The following is a 25,771-nucleotide window of genomic DNA, read 5'->3' on the forward strand; positions in this document are numbered from 1 at the left end:
TCCCTCAGGGGCGTCCTGACTCTTATACTCTGTGCACTTATGGTAATTAACTTTACATAGGTCTCCGTCTTTGACACAAATTTGAGGTAAATACAGATAATTTCGCGAGGAAAGCAGATCTAAAACTACAAGAATCAGCCAAAATATCACATAAATAAGCCAACACTGAAAAAAAAATCTAGATAAGTACTTTTGTTTCTTAAAATAAGTGTATTTGTTCTTGAATTGAAGAGGTAAAAGAGACAATTTGCCAATGTGACAAGGCAATTTACATTTAAAATAAGAAAACACAATTCCATTGTCTTATTTCAAGTGCATTTTACCTAATTCTCTTATTTTAAGAGTAAAAATACTCATTAAGTTGGCAAATCATGTCATTTACCTACTTAAATTAAGGGTAAATACACTGAATATAAGAAAATTGTACTTATTTCTAGATTGTTTTTCAAGTGCAGTTCTATTGTATTACTTTTTGTCTGTAATGTTAAGGCCACTATTGTCAAAAAAGGAGAAAAATGAATCAAAAGCAGATTTATAGACTATATTGAAAGAGAATAAATGGACATATAACATTAATATTATATGAGCTTCGTTTAAATACGATCCACACCTTTTTTTTTTCTTTAAAGATGGTGTTCATTCAGTATTCATGGAAACAATGGATGTAGTACATCTGTCTGTATGATTAGATGGAATTCATTCAATAAAATTGTGTTATATAAATAACCTGAATTTATTTAATTTGAATACACAGAGCTTCCACTCTGAGCTCTAAAGTGTCCTAAAAAGAGATAAGAGAAAGTTCTTCCAACTCCTATGTTGGTTTTTCCCTCAGGCCAAAAAGTAACCAAGCTTTTTAGATTAATTGTGGACTATAAACTGGCCTTTGGTGTGAAGGTCTCTGCAGCACTGCTTCTACAGTAGGTGGGGGAGGCAAATATACAAAGCAGTTATTGTTTGCTGCTTTTGCTTCACCTTGAACATGTCAGTTCCAGTCTCATGTGGGGAGACCATTGATTCCTCCATATTTTTGTTCTCACTTACCGTTTGGTGCCTATAATAAGCTAGAGAATTGACTTTACAGGGTTTATGTTTTACAACAGCTTAAACGTATTTAGAAAAATAAATAAATAATGCAGCACAAAAGAAACCCCAAATAACCCAGCCTCACACAATCAAAAAACAAACAAAACCCAAAGAGTGAATTTGTGTGCGCAGCGACAGGCATTATTATACATCAAAACCCTGCAGGAAAGTCATATTAATGTTGGGCATTTGATGAACTATCTGGACTTCTCTTTTTCAGGGTGGAATGATAATGCAACATATAGTTTCAATGGATTTAAAAAACTAAAATTAGGCAGGAGCAAATCTACAGGGGGCTAAAGGGTGCCACTGCCTTCCTATTTTTATATCAGAGCCAACATGTGTTGGCTTTTTATTAATTATGTTTAAAAATATTTGAAATGGTTTGTTTTGTCCAAAAGCTGCCCTTAAATCAAACATTCTTTTACCATAATATTTCATATATATATATCATATACTATTATATCTATTTCATATATAAATAAAATAAATCAGCTGCCATGATGACAGGATTTTTAAATAGTATGGTTTTTAACACCATTGATAAATAATTTCTGGCTTCATATTGCTTTAGGCTTCTTGCTGTGATAATTTTTCTGCAGATTTAAACGCGGAACTTTTCTAGTTTCTTTGGTAAAAAGTAGGGAGGGATGAGAAGTGAGAAATGTCTGTGAGATTACAGGAAAGAAGGATGATAAAAAGACCAGGAGGGTCACAGGAGAGGTCACTCATTGTGGGACAGATGGAGAGTGGAAATTAGGAAAATAAATGTTAGCATAAAGGTGAAGATGAGAAGATGTTGGAGACAAAGAGAGAGAAAGATGAAAATATATAGGACACAGATGAAGGAGAACAGAAAGGCACCGAATCATGGAATCCAGTCTATCTAAACGGATCACCTGCTTTGAATTTATTTTCTGTATAAATTCCAGTAAAGAGATATATATTTTTTCCTTAATGAGACATTTTACTCCTCAGCACAACAATCATTGCCTTAAAATCTCCTGAACTCGATGGCTAAAATCAGTCCTATTTGGTAATTTAATTCATTTTCTGACTTCTGTAATTATTTATTTAGTGGAAAATGTGTTTTTCTCGGTTAGTCTTTATCAAAAGATTGTGTATGTTTCTTAGAAGAGAAAATTACCAAATTAACTTTTTCAAGTGTTTTTTTTAAATGAATTTTTGATTCTCTTCTTTTTACATGGAAGAGATTTCTGAAATATTTCGATGGAGAGTTCCAGTATTGCTGCTCTGCTTAGACATTTTGTGCCCCCCTGAAAATTTTCTATATCCGCCCCTGGAAATAGGTGAACCTCTTTAGATTTGAAGCTATGTCTTACTGAGCCACGCAGATTTAATATTACGAGCTTAGATTAATGCGTTTTATTTAAAATGGTTGGTAACCTGACTTTTAAACACAACTCTAAAAATATCTTAGCTATAGGCTATTTAAAAAAACAGATTTTCACTTTATTTTCGCCTTCAGAACAAATTTGAATGACTGTTTGGGATCATTGTCTTGATAAAACCCCTATTTTTGCCTAAATTTTTATCTAAATGTTGATCAGAAGTAGATTATTAAAAATGTGGATGTGGTCCAAATTCCTATGACGATACTGATTACGGTTAAAACCTATTTCAGACTCTTTTTCTCATTCTCTCTTCATAACAATGCTGCTGCTCTTTGTGATCTTAACTACATTTAAATTGGGTATTAGAGGCAGTAAAATTCAATACTAAGATAAAGTCTTGATCATATGATTAAAAGCCCAATTTTAATATTAAAATCAAACCCACGGTGAATGTATATAACCCTCTGAACTATACGGTATCTTCTGTGAAACACCCAAGTGACACGTCTATGGTTCCTAGAAGCATGAAATAAATACTTATTTAGGTGAATAAATAATGATTAAACTACGTTTAAGCAGATTGAGCTCCAATCAGACAGTAACCAGAGCGAAGAGGTTTCCATTTTGTGTTGTTATTTTTGCGACTAACTGTAATAATTCAACAAATAAAAGGCAGAAAACCCAAATTCCCCTGAAATGTTGAGGTCTTTGTTTTCTTCAGTCTGCAGATCAGTAGGTTTTAGAGCTGAAAAATCCGTCTCACCATTTTAAAGGTGCTCAACTTTATCACTGTGCAAAACTCTTAAATGGCCGCCCCATAGCCAACCAAATGCCCTGGAAGTGCATAGGATTAGATTCGGTCCTTTACAGAAATAGTTCTGCTCTTTGGTCTTACACAACTCCACCCTCAGAGTTGAGGAGGATAATTTTTTCTAAGTCCTTCTTGATGTCTGGGAAGCCCCCGAGCGTCTCCTGAAAGTCGTCACAGGACAAAGAGAAGCACTGGCAGTCAGTCAGCGCCTTGACTGTGGCCAGATGCTTGCCTTTGGTCAGCACGCATGTCTCTGCAGACACAGAAGGAAGCGGTTAATCAGGGAGCAGACCTTAATGACGGGGATGAGCTCTGACAGTTAATCTGAAATTAAATGAACAGACGTTGCTGCAATGTTAGATCTAAATGTTCTGATGCCCAACGAACTGAGACAGAGCCAAGCCAAAAGCCACTGGATTGAGCAAATGATTTAAAGTGAAGGGAAGTCTCTATAAGTCATCAGTTTGTCAAAGCTTCGACCCCCTTAACTGAGCAAACAGTAGCCGTATAGGAAATAACAAAATTTAAAGGTTAAGAGGAGACAGAAATTTAATTTACATCCAATTGAAAACCACCCTGCTATGATGCGTATATCATTAATTTAGTATATTTTTATTGTAATTGAATGTTTTTATTGGTGTACAGCAGAGAATCGTAGAAACATAAGTCACTGTGGCTCGTTAAATATAATGTAAGGTTTTATGGGGTAAGATATAACCCTCAATAATGACGTATGTGTAAGTTTATAAGTTTGCAAATGTACGTTAATAATTATGGAAAAAATGACACCAAATAATGTGATATCATGTTTCATATGCAAGAATATAAGTTTAAAAGTATACAAATAAAAGTTACAACTTTAGGGCGTGCAGGTGGTGCAGTGGTTAGAGCGCACAACCCATGTATAGAGGCCTTAGTCCTCGACGTAGGCGACCCGGGTTTGAATCCGACCTGTGGTCTTTTGCCGCATGTCTCTCCCCCCTCTCATACCCCCTTTCTTCTCAGCCTACTGTCAAAAAAACGAGCCACTAGTGTCGTAAATACAAACAAATAAATAAATAAATAAAAAGTTACAACTTTCTAAAATCACAAATTTACATTTAACTATTGATCGCAAATTTCAAAGTACAGATCTACAAACCCAGGTGAAGCTGTTAAACTCCTTAGCACTAGGTGGCGATAATGCACCAGATAGTTGATTACCAGCTGATTTTAAACAGAACAAGTGGAAGAGAAAAAAAAAATAAAAGATCAAATGTTATATCTTTGCAATATAATGAGTTCAAATTAAGGGGCCAGATTTGTAGGCCGATTACATCATAACGGGGCACCAAGGTCTGTTCAGATAACAAGACAAATGCATCCTTCTTTATGCCCGTTTCGATGGACAGGTCCGGTGTATCCTACGTAGCCTTGGAAATCCCGTGATTCATTGCGATACCAAGCCAGCCGGCTGCTCCGTGCTCAGAGGAAAAAGGTACTTGGCTTCAAACAGTGGTGAATATTGGAAGTGCAGTTACTTCTAATACAAGTATGTGAATAGTTTGTCTGAAACTAATGAAATTTGTTTTTTAAATGGTTATTGAGTAAGGAATGTGGTGGTAATGTTTGATTTATCGAAATGTTTTTATCTGTTACTGTCTAAATGGGTTTGGCTGTAATTTAAGGGCAGATTCTAATACATCTGCAGTGTGGGGATTATAAATCTGATATGATTTTTAGTTTTTATTGCTATTTTGCACAATATGCTTTTTCTTATTGAATATATGTTGGGATCTGGAGTTTTGCCCACCTTCCTCCAGCAGATGGCGCCCTGGATCTCCCGGAGCTGAAGCCACCGCCACACCTGCGGCTGATCAGCTCATCAGGAGGAGCAGCATTTAAGCAGCGTCAGAACCTCTCTTCAGTGCCAGAGTGTTGCGTAGTTATGGTTAGCAAACCTGAGCCAACCAGCCTGCCTGATTCTCTGTCCCCCAGAAAACCTGATGTGACTCTAATCAGTTTTCTGTCTTCTCCTTCTTCTAGAAACATTCAGACCCAGACCTGGATCTCTGGAAGAGTCCCTCTGAAACCAGCCTGCCTGCCTGCTCTCAGTATCAGACCTGAAGAACCTTCAACTGAACCTGCGATCCAGAGGCTTCTAGGAAGAAGCTCTGTGCCCCTCGAGTCTGAAGTAGAGAACTGACGCTGCCAAGCCATCTGACCACAGATCAGACTCCAGACCAACTCGGTTCCCCCTCTCAACCAAGTCAGTCCGAAAACTCAGAACCAGGTACAGAATCCAGCCTCTCCGTCAAACTCCAAATCCCTGTCCATCTGGCTAACATAACTATCCGACTCTGCAGATCTCCGTGTGTGACCAGTCCTCGGGCCTGTAGCCTCATTCCAGTTTCTCCTGTGTTTACTGACTATAACTCTGAACCAAATATCTTTGTACAGCATCCAAAATAAACTGTTAAAACTTTCCCTGTTTCCTTGTGGTGTTCTGCATGTGGGTTAGACACCTGAGCCCAGACATGACAATATAAGAGATTTTATATATTTTCTATACATTGTTTGGATATACTTATATCTTTCTAGCCTACCCCTTTTATATCATTACATTGTCTTTTATTGGTGCATGTTCCCAGTGATTGTCACCTTTATCCCACTCTGTTTTCTCATAAGTGAATTCTTTGTTCACTTTACAATAAAAAAAGAAAAAATAAATAAACAGAGCAGTGAAAAGTTAGTATTCATTCTTTTCCTGCTTTTTGCGTCAACTCTCCCGGTTGCTAGGCAACACAGCATATGGCGGTAAAAGCCAGGGAAGTCTAGACCTGTTCGAATTCACAGCCAAAACTCCTCCGGTCTCCTTATTTTCACGGACCTGAAAAGATCCAGTGAAGGTAGACCGGGTCCTTTGAGGATGCAGCCTTTACCCATCATTTTTTATTGATTTATTCGTTTTTGTCTTCATCTTCCTCTTCTTCTGCCTTTCAGACGTTCTACTGCCACCAGACTGTAAGGAGTGTAACAGATTTATCTGGGTTCTCAAATTTCTACTTGTCATTGCTAGTTGTAGCTTTGCAACCTGTATTCTTAACTTTTAAACCTGTATTCTCACAGATGAAACATGTCACTTATCATTTAAGACATACATTTATCAACGCATGTATTTTAATTGCCAGTTATCTTATTCTATTGGATTTGACTAGTTGTCTGCAAGTCAATTAGGTGAAATCACACTTTATGCAAATGAAACAGTGAAAAAATTATATTAGCATCATGAGTGCTTTTGATTAAAAGTTAGTCAACACCAACCAACTGCATGAAGGACAAAAATGTCAGATTAATAATAATTAAAAACTGTTGTTTCATGACTGATTGTAAAGCAGGTTTAAGACTTCAGTATCTCTTTAAAACAGTGGAAATTTGGAGAAACAAACTATAACTTTTAGTTACTTAACTTTAAGTTTCCCAAAAATCTGCCGCCTATCATGCAGTTGAAAACAAAGGAATTGAGCTCAGAACATGATCATCAGCAATGTTCCAAAAAAGGCTTTAGAAACAAATTAATGAATCGTGACGGCGACAAAACAAAACTATAATATTGTTTACCAGAAGAAGTAATTAACGATTTTAGGACCATAACATTTCTCACAATTTAACCTCAGATGTAAAAAATATTAAACCCACCTCCAAAAAAGTCTCCATCACAGAGCTCCCTCTCATAGGACTCAGTCTCCATCAGGAGCTCTCCGTGATCGATGAAGAACATGCGATCGCCGGGGACGTGCTGTCGAACGATGACGTCTCCCTCCTGGAAAACCTCATAATGTAGTTTTAGGAGGACATCGTTGATGAAGTTTTCGTCTCTGTTCTGAAACATTGGCACTTTCTTCAGCAGCTGGCTGCACATCACCATCAGGATTTGCTGGAAAATCAAGATATGCCTCATGTTGGGATTTATTTTCAATTACGAATTTAAGGATACATGAGAAAAATTGTCTAGACACCGAAATAGTTCTTAGATAAAATAAATATTTTTGCAGCAAGAAGGTTCCAGGTTGGATTCCCGGCCCGGGGTCTTTCTGCATGGAGTTTGCATGTTCTCCCTGTGCATGTGTGCGTTCTCTCCAGGTACTCCGCCTTCCTCCCACAGTCACATGACTGTTAGGTTAGTTGGTTTAGGTGTGAGTGTGTGCGTGAATGGTTGTTTTTCCTGTTTGTCTCTGTGTTGCCCTGCAATGGACTGGTGACCTAGGGTGTACCCCGCCTCTGGACCTTAGACAGCTGGAGATAGTCACCAGCACCCCTCGCGACCCCAGCAGGGATAAGCGTGACGGAAAAAAGATGGATGGATTTTTACAAGCCATGATTTATAATTGCTGATTATCTCTTACTATTATCTTCCATAATTATTTTTTTTTTTCACATTTTTTTTGCATATTTATTTTCTTATTCTTCTCCAAATGTCTTCCCAGTTTGAAAAAGAGTTTTAGTTATAACAGCTTAGTAAAAGTATCTGCAGCTCAGAGATTGGAACAGATTAATAAGGTTCACCTCTTTAAGTGATGAGGATATTGTGTCCATGATGTATTTCTCATCGAACCACTTCCCTCCATAGCGTGCCTGGTAGTAGTTGGTGATACGAAGATGCAGCTCTGGCGGCAGCTTCATGAAGGCCATGTAATGCTCCAAGCGACTCATCTGTGGAAAGTCCCAGCATTATTGATTGATTGATTGATTGACTTTATTGGTCTCACAGTGGAAAATGTACTCGTTAAATCAGCTCAAATAGTCAAAAAGAGAAGAAGAAGGTTGATAAAGGTGCATGGGATATATACAGTATATAAAGTACGTCCACATATGACAGCTTTTTTATTTATTTTTTTATAGTGGGATCATTATACCGGGTAGTGTGTGGTCTGTGGGTTGTCCATGACCATTCTCACCATTCTTCTTCTCTGCCTCTCTGATATTTTTCTTGGCCTCCCACTTCTGGACTTAACAAAAACTGTCCCTGTGGTCTTCCATTTCCTTATGATGTTCTTCACAGTGGAAACTGACAGCTTAAATCTTTGAGACAACTTTTTGTATCCTTCCCCTGAATGACTATGTTGAACAAGCTTTGCTTTGAGTTGCCCACGCTGAATCTTCAGAGGAGATTCAAACAGTTTAAATAAATAAACTTAAATTAAGACATTTTTTCAGTGTTTTCACTGGGTCTTAAGAAAAATAAACTCATTTTCATTTCAAAATCAATTAAAAGCAAGTAGAATAAATATTTAATCCAGAATGGTTTCTCCATTTTAGACCATGGTTCCAATGAAATTTAGCTGTATAAATTCTCAGTGGCACGGGAAGGGGGGTGCTGCGGGGGCTGCAGCCTCCCTCGTCATAGCATCAGCCCCCCCATGGCGGGGGGCTGTGGAGTAACATAATATTGTACTTAAAAACATGAAATTATTTATGTATTTATTTTTTAAAAGACTGTGTTTGATATGGGATTAAAATGATGGGCTGTGTATAAGATATAAACTAATGATTCATTATTTTAATATTTTATAAAAAAAATAGGCTACTCCCCCCGAAGCTTCCGCCACCTCACATTCGTTTAGGCATGGCTAGCAATAGGCAGCAGAAACGTATTTCTGACTATTTCGAGGTGAGAAATGGTTTTAATTCCCCTATACGCTAGAATAAGGCTGCATATCAGTAAATATTATGTCTGTATTAAGCTATTAAGTGATAAAATATGAAATTATTATTTTTTTTGTGTGTGTGTTTTTTGTTTCAGATGTGAAATCATTCCCCATATCCATAGTCAAATGGACTTTCAAGACGTTCAATGGTCAGTTTAGGCTATGTTTAGGCCATGTTTCATTCAATTATTCCTGTTCCTGTTGATTGCGAGCTGTTGTTTGTTTTCAATTCAATTCAATTCAGTTTATTAATATAGCGCCAAATTCACAACACATGTCATCTCAAGGCACTTTACAGTTCAACCAGATCATACAGTCAAATTGATACAAAGTTTTCTATCTAAGGAAAACCAGTTGATTGCATTGACTCATTGACTCAAATACAATCCCTCACACTAAGCATGCTTGTAGCGACAGTGGAGAGGAAAAACTCCCTTTTAACAGGAAGAAACCTCCAGCAGAACCAGGTTCAGTGTGAGCGGCCATCTGCCGAGACCGACTGGGGTTCAAGGAGACGGAAGCAGAGACACAAAAAGCAGCTGTAAAAGGCGGCCTCGTCAAGGAAACACACAGCCAGGCAGACGATCAATTTTGAATGATTAAAAGAGAAGATATAAAGTTTAAAATGTTCATGCTTTGTTCCGATGCATTTTAAATGGCAGTTTTTGGCGACAAATGTAGGCCTACAATATTATGTTAAAAACGTCAGCCACAGCCCTCAACATAATGACGTCACGTGTTTTCCAACCCAGCCATCAGCCCCCCTCACTTGAAACAGCTTCCAGCGCGCCTGTAAATTCTTACCACTCTAGATAAATAAAATAAATTTGTTGGGAGCTGGAGAAGTTCCACCCTTTCTCCAGCAGAGTCCGCCGTGGATCCCTCTGAGTGAGCCTCCTGCACAGCTGCAGCCCATCAGATCATCAGAGGATCCACTATATAAGCTGTCTTCAAGGCCCAGCAGATCACCTCACTCGACGCCTGGAGGAGCAGGATGCCCAAATTCAAGGACAAACCCAAACGCTCCGTGAGTTATATCGCTTGGTTGAAACTCATAATCATATGCTTCAGAGCTGTGCTAACTACATGAACGGCGCTAATGCGGCACCGCAACCATTTCCGGGTCCAGTTCCTCCTCCGAGGTCACCGGTAGTGACATCATCCGAGTTCCGCCCAAGTCTTCCAGAGAGATTTTCGGGTAACATGAAAGATTGCAAAGGATTTTTATTTCAGTGTCGTTTGATATTTCAGAACTCTCCTGGCAGCTTTTCTACGGATTATAAAAAGATAACCTTCATCCTTTCTCAGTTAACAGGAAGAGCCTTGGAGTGGGCTCAGGCAAGATTTGCCACCGACGATAGCCTTAATTGCTATTACCCTGATTTCATCTCCGAATTTACCCAAGTTTTCAATCAAGAAACTGATCAAACTATTGACTCTCGAGCCCTTTTTAATTTAAAGCAGGGTAATTCTTCTGTGACAGAATTTTCAATCAACTTTCGGGTTAAAGCGGCAGCTTCCGGATGGAACCAAAACGCTTTGAAAGGAGCCTATTTCATGGCATTAAATGAGCACATTAAGGATGAGCTCGCAACTCTCGACGAACCTGCCACCCTCGAGGAACTAATTCGTCTGACAATCAGACTGGATAATAGAATCCGTGCCAGAAACAGTTCTAAACCAAGAAATCAGGGGACACTTTCCTCTGCCTCTCATAACGTAACTGTTTGTTCTTCCCCCACAGAGCAGTTGCCCATACAAAGACCTAAGGCCCAGTCTCTCCCTCTGCCGATTCAGGCCTCTCATTCTGGTGAAAGGGATGTCGAACCCATGCAGGTGGGACACACCAGGCTCACTCCTGAGGAAAGACAAAGACGTTTTCTGAGTAAATTATGCCTCTACTGTGGTGAGAGTGGACACTTCATCGCTTCCTGCCCGGCTAAATCAAAAGCCAGGGCCCGCCAGAGGATCTGAGGAGTCTGGCGGGCCAAATTAACACTAAGAAATCTCCTCGACTGTTGCTTCCAGCCACATTGTTTTGTGCTAACCAAAGTCTCTCCTTTTCTGCATTCATCGATTCAGGCTGTGAACGAAATTTAATTGATTCGAACCTCGTTCAACAGCTTCAGATTGAAACAATTCCTTTGACTCAATCTCTCAGTGTTTCTGCCATTGACGGGAAAAGGCTCCACCAAGTTACCCATCAAACTCAACCCCTCGAGCTACTTCTTTCAGGTAACCACCGAGAGACAATAACATTTTTTGTTTTTCCTTCCGCATGCTCTCCCTTGGTGCTTGGCTTCGAATGGTTGGAGAAGCATAACCCACACATAAATTGGACTGATCGTCACCTGGAATCATGGTCTACTACATGCCATGAGACATGCCTCCATTCGGCTGCCCCCTCGGTGGGGTCTCCTAGTGGTGGGGGGGAGATGGACTCTCCTGACCTTTCTTCCGTTCCTCCCGAGTACCATGACCTGGCTCCTGTCTTCAGTAAGGTCAGTGCTACGTCCCTACCTCCTCATAGACCATATGACTGCGCCATTGAGCTACTACCTGGAGCTCCACTACCTAGCAGCAGGTTGTACAACATCTCCAAACCCGAACGAGAGACCATGGAGAAGTACATAAATGAATCCTTAGCTGCTGGAATAATCCGCCCATCTTCCTCTCCATTGGGCGCCGGGTTCTTCTTTGTGGGTAAGAAAGACGGTTCCCTGAGACCTTGATTGATTACCGAGGTTTGAACCAAATCACAATAAAGAATAAGTACCCACTTCCTCTTCTCGCCTCAGCATTCGAACCTGTCCAAGGGGCTACAGTTTTCACAAAACTGGACTTAAGGAATGCTTATCATCTTCTTAGGATTCGAGATGGTGATGAATGGAAAACTGCCTTTAAAACTCCCTTGGGTCAATTTGAATATTTAGTTATGCCTTTTGGTTTAACTAACGCCCCAGCCTGTTTCCAAGCCCTCGTGAACGATGTCCTCAGAGACTTTTTAAATGTGTTTGTGTTCGTTTATATTGACGACATACTCATTTACTCAAGGAACCTTTCTGAACATAAAAGACATGTCCGCCTTGTGTTACAGAGACTACTGGAGAACAAGCTGTTCGTTAAAGCAGAGAAGTGCGAATTTCATCAGTCTTCAGTCACCTTTTTGGGGTTTGTGCTCGAGGGCGGCCAGGTAAAACCATCTGAGGACAAGATAAAGGCGGTGTTAGAATGGCCAGTTCCTGAAAACCGAAAACAGCTACAGAGATTCCTGGGTTTTGCAAACTTTTATCGTCGGTTCATCAGGAACTACAGCCAGACTGCCCTTCCCTTAACTTCTCTGACTTCTGTCAAACGCACTTTTCAGTGGACTCCCGAGGCACAATCTGCATTTGAAAAATTGAAATCTTTATTTTCCAGAGCTCCAGTGTTAATACAGCCTGACCCTGCTAAACAGTTTATCCTCGAGGTGGACGCTTCAGATTCTGGAGTTGGAGCGGTCCTTTCCCAGAGACTTGACACGGATCAAAAGATCCATCCATGCGCTTTTTTCTCCCGCAGACTTTCTTCCGCAGAGTAGAACTACGAATAGGGAGACCGTGAGCTGTTGGCCATCAAATTGGCGCTGGAGGAATGAAGACATTGGCTGGAGGGAGCTGAGAACCCGGTTCTTGTATGGACAGATCATAAGAACCTGGCTTACATCCAGTCAACCAAGCAAGCCAATCCCCGTCAATCCAGGTGGTCCATCTTTTTCTCACGGTTTAACCTCATTATATTCTACAGACCCGGATCCAAGAATGTCAAACCAGATTCTCTCTCTCGTCTTTACTCCGTCGATCATCCTGAGACACCTGAACCAGTCCTTCCGGCTTCCTGCACTGTAGGAGTGGTTAACTGGGAGATCACTGATTTAATCAACTCCGCCCTGGCTACAGAGCCCGATCCAGGTAACGGTCCAGCTAACCGAACCTATGTGCCATCTTCTGTCAGGTCCCGTCTCATCCAATGGATGCATGCTTCCAAGTTTTCTGCCCATCCGGGAGTCAGTAGAACCGTCGCCCTGATCTCAAGACGCTTCTGGTGGCCAACCCTCCATAGAGATGTCAAAGAGTATGTGTTGGCTTGCTCTACATGTGCCCGAAATAAAGCCTCACATCAACCTCCTTCAGGCCTGCTACAGCCACTTCCGGTTCCCTCGCGCCCATGGTCTCATATAGCGATTGACTTCGTCACCGGCCTCCCCGTTTCTCGAGGTATGTCAACTATCCTCACTATTGTTGACCGTTTTTCGAAGGCCTGCCATCTCATTCCCCTTAGGAAACTTCCCTCGGCCTTCCAAACAGCCCAGCTCCTTGTTAAACACGTCTTCCGCTTACATGGCATCCCCCAGTTCATATCTCAGGTTTGGAAGGCATTTTGCTCTGCACTTGGCTGTAAACCCTCTCTGACATCTGGTTACCATCCTCAATCCAATGGACAAACAGAGAGGATGAACCAGCAGCTAGAATCAACCCTTCGTTGCCTCACATCCAACAACCCAGTCGACTGGAGCCAGTATCTTACGTGGATCGCTAGTGCTAGGACCAATTCTCTTTACTTTATACATGCTCCCAATTGGTAGAATTATTAGACAGCATGGGATTAATTTCCACTGTTATGCTGATGATACCCAGCTATATCTGTCTATAAATCCAGATGAAGCTAACCCATTACATAGATTACAGGCATGTCTTGAAGACATAAAAACCTGGATGACTCTTAACTTTCTGCTCCTGAATGCAGACAAAACAGAAGTTATAGTCTTTGGACCAGAGTCTCTGAAAAAGAAACTGATTAGCCAGTCACTTCATTTGGATGGGATTAAACTGATTTCAGATAATAAAGTAAAAAATCTTGGTGTTATTTTTGATCAGGACCTGTCATTTAAATCCCACATCAAAGAGGTTTCTAGAATTTCCTTCTTTCATCTGAGGAACATTACAAAAATTAGAAATATCCTGTCCAGAGGTGATGCTGAGAAACTAGTCCATGCATTTGTTACTTCAAGGCTGGACTATTGTAATTCTTTACTATCAGGAAGTCCACAAACTGTAGTTAAAAGCCTTCAGCTGATCCAAAATGCTGCAGCCAGAGTTCTAATGAAAATTAAAAAGAGAGATCATATCTCGCCTATCCTGGCTTCTCTTCATTGGCTTCCTGTTAAATCAAGAATAGAATTTAAAATCCTCCTTCTCACATATAAAGCCTTAAATGGCCAAGCTCCATCTTATATCAGAGATCTGATTGTTCCTTATGTTCCTAACAGAGCACTTCGCTCTCAATCTGCAGGTTTACTAATGGTTCCTAGAATTTCTAAAAGTAGAATGGGAGGCAGATCTTTTAGTTATCAGGCTCCTCTCCTGTGGAACCAACTACCAGTTTTAGTCCGTGAGGCAGACACCCTGTCTACTTTTAAGGCTAGGCTTAAAACTTTCCTTTTTGATAAAGCTTATAGTTAGGGTGGCTCAGGTTATCCTGAGCTATCTCTATAGTTATGCTGCTATAGGCTTAGACTTTTGGAGGACATAGGGACCCCCATTTCATCATTCTGCTTCATTCTCTCTCTGTTCTCCTATTCTGCAGAATCTGTTAGTTCAATCTCTAACCTTCTGCTCTCTCTGCTTTTCCTCAGAGTAGCTTTGCCTCGTCTGTTCCTGTTTGGCTGTGACGTCATCCTGGAAAGAAACATCAGCTGTGCTGCTTCTATCAACACCCTTGTTTATAGATGTTGGAGATCGGCCTGTTTTCCAGTGTGGTCCTGTTTCTCTGACCGTGACTGAGTGGATGTGCTCTCTTCGTCCTCTGGCATGGGAGCTGCCTTGGAGCTCGTCTGCCTGGCTGCGTGTTTCCTGGACGGGGCCGCCTTTTACAGCTGCTTTTTGTATCTCTGCTTCTGTCTCCTTGAACCCCAGTCGGCCTCGGCAGATGGCCGCTCACACTGAGCCTGGTTCTGCTGGAGGTTTCTTCCTGTTAAAAGGGAGTTTTTCCTCTCCACTGTCGCTACAAGCATGCTTAGTGTGGGGGATTGTATTTGAGTCAATGAGTCGATGCAATCAACTGGTTTTCCTTAGATAGAAAACTTTGTATCAATTTGACTGTATGATCTGGTTGAACTGTAAAGTGCCTTGAGATGACATGTGTTGTGAATTTGGCGCTATATAAATAAACTGAATTGAATTGAATTGAATTGATTGAATACGCACACAACTCCCTCAAATCAGCTTCTACAGGACAATCTCCATTTCAGGTCAGTCTGGGTTATAACCTCCACTTTTTCCTGCAGACGAAAGTGAGATCTCGGTCCAGTCAGTTAATCATCACATCAGACGCTGTCAGAGGATCTGGAGAGAGACCATCACAATCCTCAACCGATCTTCTGAGTCCAACAAACGCTTCGCAGACTCCAGGAGACGTCCCGCCCCCGAGTACTCTGAAGGCCAGGAGGTATGGCTGTCCACTCGAGACATTCCCCTCAAGGGGATGTCTCGAAAACTTTTGCCTAGGTTTATAGGTCCCTACAAGATCTCTCGAGTCATCAGTCCTTCTGCCGTCCGTCTCCAACTGCCTCAGTCTCTCCAGATTCACCCAACCTTCCATGTTTCTCAAGTTAAGCCTGTCATCTCGAGTTCTCTGTACCCACCTTCCGACTCCCCACCACCCGCCCTGGAGGTCAATGGTCATCCCGCCTTCACCGTTCGACGCATCGTGGACTCCCGTCGACGAGGTCGCGGCTGGCAGTACCTCGTCGACTGGGAGGGCTACGGACCGGAGGATCGCCAGTGGGTTCCGGGCTCGTACATCCTCGATCCTGCCCTTATCGAGGAGTACGAGAGTTCCTGCCCTTCGACCTCTTCCGGACCGCCAAGGGGCGGTCGTTGAGGGGGGGGTACTGTTGGGAGCTGGAGAAGTTCCACCCTTTCTCCAGCAGAGTCCGCCGTGGATCCTTCTGAGTGAGCCTCCTGCACAGCTGCAGCCCATCAGATCATCAGAGGATCCACTATATAAGCTGTCTTCAGACCTTGCCTCAACGCCGCAGTGTCAATCCAGTTGGTCAGCGCCTAAGCCTTGACTCTCAGTGAAATCTCTGTGACTTTGAATCCAGCCTGGATTCTAACCCTTGTCTCTGTCTTCCAGGAAACCAGTTTCTCCTCTGTGGAGCTCAGGAAGAGCTAACCTGCCGAGCCGACCCTCAGAGCCAAACCTGAAGAACCTCAGTGAACTCCCATGCAGCTCAGAGCTAAGAGCTGGAAAACCCAAGGCCAAGGTCTGCTCAGAACTAGAAGTAAGACGCTGAAGCAGCTAGCGGACTCTGCTGATTAACTCCTCTCCAGATCCTACAGTGACCCTCTCAAAGTTTCCTACAAGAACCCTCAAGGTACAATCAGTAACAATCAAGAAAGCAAGCTTCAGAGTGCTACGCTAACTGAACTGTCTCTCACGCAGACTCCGGTGAACCAGTCTCCAGGCCCGAGCCAGAACCAGTCAATCAGTGTGCTTGTTACAAAATAAACTTGTTAAACTTTTATTCCTGTGTCCGTCTAGTGGTGTTCTGCATATTTGGGTCACCCTTAGTTATTAATATTTCTGTTTTTAAGAGGTTGACCAGGATCTTCTGTTTCATTTCTGTTCTGAACCCGGATCTTTAATTTTTTAAGGGAATTTTCTCAGAATAATACAAAAAGGGAAAACCATCTGAAAGTATTAAGTGAATCTATTCCATTTGTTTAAAACAAAATAATTGATATTAAGCAAAAATTACAGATAATCAATTACCTAAGGCCTGCATGACTGCTACTGAGAAAACAGTGGCCCTGAGTTTAAGTTTTCTCCTCTATTTCTCCTATAGTTACACCTTTAAGGATGTGGCAAACTCTGTCTGCAGCAGTAGCACACACCAACCCCCATGTCTCCCAGGATGTGCACAGAAATACAATGATCAGTAACCTCAAATAGAAATTAAACCTTTAAAAGAAATGAACCTTGTACACATCAAACGAACGCACTAAAGATATAGGACATGTTTTCAACACCTTGCTTTTGTATTCCTTGGCTGCTGGGTCGAGGTTTGCGATCATGGTGGTAGCGTTGGCTACAAGGATGGTATACATCATACAACCGGACACCATGCTGACCATCACAATCCACATCTCTATGTAATCTGCAGAGTAAAACAACAAGGGAAAAATCTTCTGTATTCTTCTGCATTCAAAGGGAAAAAACATGTAAAAAAGAGGAGAAGGTTAATCCTCACTTGTTGGAGCATCCATGGATCCATAAGAGAGAGCAATCATCTGGGAAAGAGCTCGGAAAACTCCCCAAGAGTATTTAACGATGACCGTGGCATTCTGGAAGAAATCCGATCACATTGTTTACTCCACAGTGGCGCAAGACAAACTTTTTAATTATTAATCAGTAATGACTTTTCAAGGTTTTTTATATCAATTATTTATCTTTTAGCTTCTTTAAGCATTTTTTGAGCCTCAAAAAAAGAAATCTGTAACCAAAAAGTAATTGAGGTGAAGTGTAACTTAAGCCACTAAGGATATAGAATCCAAAAGTTTATCTCTTTAGTTGAACGTATCAGTCCTCCTCTACAGTCTGGCCCCCTCCTCTTCATCAACTACCTCCTTCCCCTTGACAGTATTTTTCACAAATTCAACATTAATTTTCACTATTACGAGGATGACACCCAGCTTTACTTATACAGTATACCCACTTCCTCACTCCCCCATTGTCCCTTACTAATTGCTTACTTGAGATTAAAGAACGGTTCACCTCAAACTTCCTTAAACTAAACAGTGATAAAACCGAAATCCTCCTTGTCACCACCAAATCCACCCTATTCAAAATCAGTAAGTTTTCACTACCCATTAACAACTCCTTGGTCTCCACCTCCCCTCAGATCAAGAGTCTGGGTGTCATCCTCGACTCCTCCCTCTCCTTTCAGTCACACATAAATGACATCACCCTGTCTGCATACCTCCACCTTCCCAACATTAACCACCTCCGTTCCTCCCTTAAAACGCGCACTGCCTCTGTCCTTATCTACAGCCTCATCACCTCCCGTCTTGATTATTGTAATCAGGCTCGGACTGGTAATCTGTGATATCGGGCATTTGCCTGGTGGGCCAGTCCTAATTTCATTGTGATACCGGCCCCAACACTTAATCTGTGGCCGAAGCTCCTACTACCTGTAACAGTAAATTACTCAAGGAGCTCAAGAAGTAATAAAAGGTTAACTACCTAGATGATGCATGCAGTATCTATAACCCTTCCTTGTCATGCACATCCTTGTGACGGTTGACATATGGTCCTTGCAGCAAACTAAATTATAATAAAACCAAAATGCTTTCTTTAAACCAAACTATGATGTTCCTCTTATATTTGCCAAATCTATGTTCGAATATTTCGCAAAAATATGTTGCGGTGCATGATAGGGTTTTGCATCTAAAGGCTAACGTTTCCAATCTTACGTGCTTTGTTGCCAGGTTCGGATGTTTCCCAATCTGGCAGTTTAGGATGGCCGTCTATGGGTAAAAAATGTTTTTCTTTAGATTTATGGCCTAGGAGATCAATAGACTTCGGTTCAGATTGGGTGAGATTTCGTATATCCAGGCGTTTATGAAAATTTTTTGGGCTGGAAAACATGAGTCAGTGACACCTGGCAACCCTGCTGGACGTTACGTAGCAGCAGTCACTGTCGCGTCCGTGTTAATAACCAAAGCCAAAAACCGCATTATAGAAGTCTGATGGTTGTCGTGTGATGCTTGAAGATAGATCTGTTAATCCACAATAAGTATTTGCATTGTGTTTCACATCTGAGACATACAAGTTTGACTGTGCTTCTATTTTTTTTTTAATATAGTTGGTTCCCAGTTCAATTTAGAATACAATTTAAAATCCTTCTTTATACTTTCAAAGCCATCCATAACCTTGCTCCCCCATATCTGTGAGACCTCCTTCACATCACCACCTCCTCCTGCTCCCTTAGATCCTCCATCCACCTCACTGTACCCCCAGCTCGACTTGTCACCATGGGGAGCAGAGCCTTCAGCCGCTCTGCCCCCCAGCTCTGAAACTCTCTCCCTCTTGACCTCTGCAGTATTGACTCTCTCTCCTTATTCAAAACCAGACTCAAAACCCATCTGTTCCAGCTCATTTGTTTGTTAATACATTGCTCTTGTCCCTCCCCATAATTGTTTTTATGTTTCTGTATTTCTAGAAAGGCGCTGTTAAATAAAATGTATTATTATCATTATACTCTCCACTGCTATGCAACCTTTACCATCAGGTTTTCCTTGCGAACCCAGCAGTCGGTGGGAAACTCCTCCAACATGGGGACGAAGTACTGGATGCAGCCGTTCCAATGACACAGCAAAAAAATCATCATGAAGAGGGACAGGATGCGGAAGAAAAGGCGAACCACCTCCAGGTTTGCATTTGACACCTGAAAGAGTGACATGACACAGAGCAAAGGCATAAATGAAACAGACAGATTCTGGAATTATAACATCATGTATGTTAAGGTTAGCCTTTTTCGTTAAAGCGTCAGGCTAAAAGGATCTTATTGGCTATGTAAATTTTGTTTTTTTGTGCATTTTTAGCCAAGAATCAACATGGCAACAACAAGCATACAGTGAGTGAATTTTGTTCCATTATTGCTCTAAGGCAGAGGTCATATATTAGCAGACCACGGTCCTTCAAAAACAATTTAGATTTTAAAATGGAAAAATGTTCTATTTTTTTATTTAAAAATTAAACCTGCTTTTTATTTCAGTGTTAAAGTAACAGATTATAATTAAAAATGTCTCCGGACCTTTACTGATTGATGATTTTCTTTATTCGGACCCCGCTGATTTTTAATTGGTTTCCCCTGCTCTAAGGAAAGGAAATATTTGTATCCAGAAAAGAAACTTTGAAAATGTTTTGAGAGTGGATGTTTTATCCGATTGTATTTGATTTCTTTTTTTAATTTCGCAATTTTTTAAAACAGATTTCATATTTCTCTTTATTGCATTTATATACTTTTCAAATTCCCTTTCATAGATTACATTCTCTATACTTCAAGGTCAAAGGTAAGTTTAAATGAAAGTTTTAAGACTTAATCTGAAAAAGAGAAATTTGAAAAAAAAAAAACATAAAACATCTGAAATAAATGTACAAATAAAATGTGAAACATAAATTCAAACCTATTTAACATTAAAAAGAATTTCAAAGAAAGAAAGAAAAAGGCTTAAACTTGAACTCCATTTTACAGAATTTTACATTATTTTGGGTTTTTCTGACTTTTGGCTCCATTTCTGTGACCACCAGTTAGATCAAATAACAGTAACATAAAAAAAAAACAGACAGCCTTAGAAACAGGAGCAGTCAAATGATCACCTACGCTGCAAACAGACCAATACTTTAGTCGGATTATCCAAAAAACTTGATTTACACATAAATAAATGATGATCCCTCATCATGTTGAAAAACTTGTAACACAAACACACATAAAAAAAAGTGGCCCCTAGACATCACCCTGATAACTGAGGCAGATATCTGCACTAAAAGGTTTCCATGTCCATAATCTACCTTTACAGTAGTTTACTCTAAAATATAAAACCTGTTCAATATTTAGTTTATTGACTATGGAGGACCCAGAGAGTCACTGAAAAAGAAAAACAGCCATTTCAAATTTAAGATTAAATCATGCAATTTGAAATCCTATTTGAAAAGCACTTGCTAATTGTATATTTAGAAAAGAATTATTACAGATGAACTGTACATTTTTTAAATAATCCACTGTTAGAAACTGCAAATTGAAAGTGTACTTTCAAATTGTTTCTTTAAATGGAGAGGTAAAGACTTAAGATCATACCTTTGCTAATCACACATAAAAAAGGTTTAACTTATTCCATTACCATTTGTATTTTCAAATCCTTTTTGAAATAGCTTTTTCTTTGTGCTTTACCCTCTCATTTAGACTTTTTCAAACCAATTTCCTTTTCCACACAAGCTCCTCCAATGACATTATTTACTTTCTATGAGCTTGGCCTCCAAATGTCATGGTGGGTTTGTCAGATATCAAAGTACGCTTGTCTATAAAAAATACACACATTCTGAAATAAATATTTTAGAGTATCTTTAACTGCAGCACAAACAAAACAAACAACAAGCTTGTTTGGGATTTAGGGAAGTTACTAATGATGGCATGTGGTAATGTGGTATTTTTAAAGGTATTATGCAAAAAAAAAGTATGTAACTATATGTATTTAAATATAACCCTAAAAGTATATTTTTGTCAAAAGTAATTTAGGTAACTGTAACTGAGTAAAGCTAGCTAGTTACTACCAATCTCTGTGTGGAATTGTCATATTCTCCTTGTACATCTGTGTGTTAACTCTGGGTACTCCGGCTTGTATCCGTCTGTTATTTCTCTAAATTTATGTGTGATCCGCAAAAAGCCGCCTCACAAATAAGATGCTCAGCAAAATGAAAAGACTAAAGCAAAAGGCAGGAGAAATGCTCCAGGATGCGGGGAATGTAGGTGTCCTGAGAAAACACTGCAATAATGACAGGAGAAACTGACAAACAAAAGAAATGAGCTCAGTGTGTAGATAACTTTGCTCCAAAAACAAAGAGCAGAAGTCTAGTCAGACTTGAATGTGTCCTCTTTCAGGCAAAACAGCAGCTTCTGCTCATATTCCCAACAAAGCACACCACCCAGGGTGCCATGTCACAAGGGGCGGCATGTGCATTGTCATAGAAAGCAAATCCATCGGAAATGTTGTTCCTGAAGGAGGTTACAATCACTCATGCTGTGTAAACACAATGTAGACCGTAAAAAAAAACAGCAACACATGATTGGAAACCCTCGCTAATGATGCAAAAATTCTCAGATCTTGAAATTGGAAATGACTTAAAAAGCTTTTTAACAATTATTTAAAAATATTGGGCCTTTGATTTTTTTTTAGTTTAAAATAGGTAGTACGGTAATAGGTAGACCAGCAAACCCTGGACTGAATCTCTCTATAATCAACACAGTTCTTCAATATATATACATATATATGTGTGTGTGTGTATATATATATTGTATTATTTTCCTGACATTTAAATTTAAACATTAAAACATTTCTTAAACTATAATTACAAGCAGTTCTTGTCTCATGAAAACATAAGCGTTAATAACCGATGGTTGCGTAGAGGCTAACCCACTACTGGTGATGAAATTCAGATAATCTGAATGGGAAAAAGAAGAAACATCTTGGAACTCACTTTCTCAACTTCGTTGAAGAACCTGACCAATCTGGACACTCGAGCCAGCCGGATCAAGCTCAGGATTCGCACAAACATCAGTATCCTCATCATCTTGTTGGCCTTGGATGGGTTGTCGTCATTGTGGTAATGTAAGTCCTAAAAAAGCATCTGTAATGAGTGACTACTGCTCTTATATACATCCCTGCTCAGATAAGAAAAAAAGTGCCTCTTTTTACCGCAAACAGCAGAATGTATCCGATCGGGAAGGCCGCTATGACATCAGGTATGAACCATGTCCTCAGGTAACTAACCCGGATTCTTTTGATATCCAGAATAGCTTCCTGAAAGACAGAACAGATTGAGTATCCAGACTACATGCTGACAGACACACCATCTGCTCTAATATTTAGTAAGGACTTTAAAAATATGTGTAATGCTGGATTTAACTCATATACATTACATTACAGGACACAAATATCTGAATTTCACAGAAATGGGCTTAAAGTATAATCTGGCAAAGCCAGATGTTTGTATTGAAAACATCACAGCTGGATAATCTTTAATTAGCAGGAACTCTTTAATTCAATAGAAAAGCAAACAGGATATCGATTGAATGATACCTAATTGGAAACATCATATTTTCATTTACAGCGACATCATAATTCTCGTTATAAAACCACACAGCAGGTGCAAATGTTGCCCGTATCGTGGATGGAGCTCAGCGGGAGGTTAATCTACCCTTTCGTGTATTGTGTGGATTACGGATAGGACGGGAATGGATTGCATGAGCTCGTCGGTGAGGGGATTATCTTCTGCCAGATTGTGTCTGAAAAAGCAGCCTGGCCACTCTCACCTCAGCGTCCTCCGTTATGATGCCCATCCGAAAGTTCAGAACCACGTCCAGCAGGAACAACGTGTCTGAGAACACGTTGAAACTCTCCCAGGCCAGGCCACTGTCACCATCCAGGAACGCTATCTCCATGGGAATCCCAATCAGGTTCAGAAAGGTGATGGCCATCATCACCATGATGTAGTAACTCCTATAGGGGGAACAGATAATAATAAATATAACAAAAACATTTTTGATATTTGAGTTTCAGATCTTGTTCATAAATAGTTTTTAGCCTTAAAACTATGGGTAAACTCAGTTTGGACATTCCTACTGCAGTTGGTAAGACAAGCCGCATTATGCACACTAAACACCCTGATACTGTAACTGCACATCCCTTCAGCTAGGCTTAAATTGCCTGGCTCCAATTACTCTGCTCTCTGATCTCTAAAGTTTTGTTGGTCTTTCTGTGTTTTTGCTCTTTTTCCAGACAAATAAAAACCTTCATATCTAAGAAAATAACAAGATACTTTTTCTGTTTTTTTCATTTTCCCACACCAACCTACAAAAAATGATACCCTTATATTACTCTTATATCATAAATGCAATGCAGAAATGTAGAGATCCATTGGCCATTACACTTGAAAATTAGCTGCATTTCACTTACAGTCAACATTGGCGATTGTTTTTTTTCTCTTATACCAATTTTTTTAGCACCTGCTTTACATATCATTAAAGATATGCTCTAGTTGATTTGAGTATCGTTTTCCTGTGGAAATTTCCTAACTTGTATTAAAATATAAGAAGCGTACATGTATAAACCAATTGAATACCATGTTCTGTTGTCTTTCCATTTTAAAACGAGCTGTGAGAAATTAAGGATCATAGTCGGATACAATTGAGGCAGGGGCATGGTTTACTAATTGATTGTTTGTCCAGGCATACATTTACTTTAAATTTATTTAACATGATCTAAAGTGCTGTAGCAAAATTAAGTTAATATTTTTAGGTTACCATGGTTTCTGTGCAGAAGGATAGAAATACTATCTGGTTTTGAGAAACTGAAGCAGCTGAACCCATAGTGTTTGGATTTGGTCATGTTTGCTCCAACATAATAAAAAAAAAGAACAGGGATTGTAACATTTGAAACTAATGTTGCAGCAATGATAAAAAAATATATATATCTATTAGTGACCAAATTAACTTTAATTAAAGGTTTTGTTTTACTTCTTGCAGAAAGGTTTATCAGCAAAGATTTGGAGATGAGAAAAACACCTTCATGACATTGAATATAAATGTTCCAAAAATAAAAGTACCATTGTGTGTTTTTATTTCTCTGCTTGTTTGTTGTAAAGTAACCACAAGGCAGGATTAAACCAGAGGCAATTCAGGAGGCCCTGTCAGTTCTGTTGCATCTGTACTTGAAGCGCCAATGTTTAGCATGGAGGTTCTTCCTTCTAAATGTATTTAAAGCCAGATGCTAATCAAATATCCATCCGTCATTCTCTTGGGTTGTTGGAGTCTTTTGTGTATGGTTTTTGTGTTTGGCAGTTGTAAAGTATTTTATATTTTCTACATATATAAATGTAGGTCGTGTGGTAATGGTTATTGTTACAGCAGCAAATTATCTAGAAATTTACATACAGTAGAAGTACTTGGGAAAATCTTTTAATTGTTATTTGATATAACGATCATATGCTTCAACCATTTATTAAATGATAAATATGCTTTAACAAAATTAAGTTCTGTTAGTTTTTTCTTGAAAGTAACCATGGATTTCTGTGGAGAAAAAATTTAAATCCTTTTTTTTTTTGAGAAGCTGAAGCAACTGAACCCATTATGTTTGGATTTTGACATTTTTGCATGAGATTAACTAAGTTTCTTTTTTTTTTTTTTTAAATAACGTCATCACTTGCAAAATGCATCAAGCCATGTTCTTGTTTTTGATATCAGAAAACCTTCCTACACAGATGTGTTTCTCTCTTTTAAGTGAGGAAAGTGTTCTCTTTCAGGCTCTCTTTCAGCCAGCTGTGCTCAGCAACAGGTAGGGGAGGGGCATCTCTGAATCACATTCAGTTGTGGTTCCAGCCATTTCTCCAGTATGGTATTAAAAGAACTTTAAATTTTAAATTCAGCTTGCGAACTGCGTCATATCCTCATGCCTATTTCAAGTTTTTTCCTAATTTGCACATTAATATTTTTTACCTCATTGACTAAAATGCAAAAATACTATTGCATCAAAATGTGTCAGTTTAACATTCTCCTCTTCTTCCTATTGTTGTAATTGAAGTCCTGGAAAAAAGCTTCAAATGCATACATGAAAAAACTGAAGAAAGAAGGTGATGCAAAGTGGAGGACTGATGTATGAAATACCTCATGGGGCTGAAGGGGTGAATGACAAAGACTCCGCTCTCCAGCTGACGCTTGCACTCCTTCTCCACGGCCACCTCGCTGCCGTACACGTACAGGGACTGTCTGTTCAGCTGCGGGAGAAGCAGGGCTCTCCATCCACAGGTGGCTTTTGTAAATCCAGTGGTGGGACCCTTGGATTTCTCCATGGACAAACCTCAGTTCCCTCCGATCAGCTGAAAGCACAGGCCATCCCACCACCACAGCTGCTCCTTCCTCTTCTTCTCAGGGTAAGTAAGTCTGACTCCAGCAGCAGTTCCAACCTCCCTCCTCAGTCACAAGGTATTTTTACATCCAGCCTCCCAACCTAAGT

At 39.9% G+C, this 25,771-nt stretch overlaps 1 protein-coding gene across 1 annotated transcript; it reads right to left on the minus strand.

The window, feature by feature from the left end:
- Window positions 1-423: 423 nt before the first annotated feature.
- hcn5 (hyperpolarization activated cyclic nucleotide-gated potassium channel 5) lies at window positions 424-25,771 on the minus strand. Its single transcript, XM_038269594.1, has 10 exons — window positions 25,423-25,771; window positions 23,074-23,260; window positions 22,457-22,561; window positions 22,239-22,376; window positions 19,267-19,428; window positions 17,233-17,326; window positions 17,012-17,139; window positions 7,798-7,944; window positions 6,931-7,168; window positions 424-3,505 (listed from the first exon to the last, which is right to left on the minus strand). Exons 1-10 carry the CDS (start codon window positions 25,605-25,607, stop codon window positions 3,333-3,335), a joined length of 1,557 nt encoding a protein of 518 aa, XP_038125522.1. The 5' UTR covers window positions 25,608-25,771; the 3' UTR covers window positions 424-3,332.

Source organism: Cyprinodon tularosa, unplaced genomic scaffold (assembly GCF_016077235.1).
Source record: "Cyprinodon tularosa strain WSP-4 unplaced genomic scaffold, ASM1607723v1 ctg730, whole genome shotgun sequence".
Taxonomy (NCBI): Eukaryota; Metazoa; Chordata; class Actinopteri; order Cyprinodontiformes; family Cyprinodontidae; genus Cyprinodon; species Cyprinodon tularosa.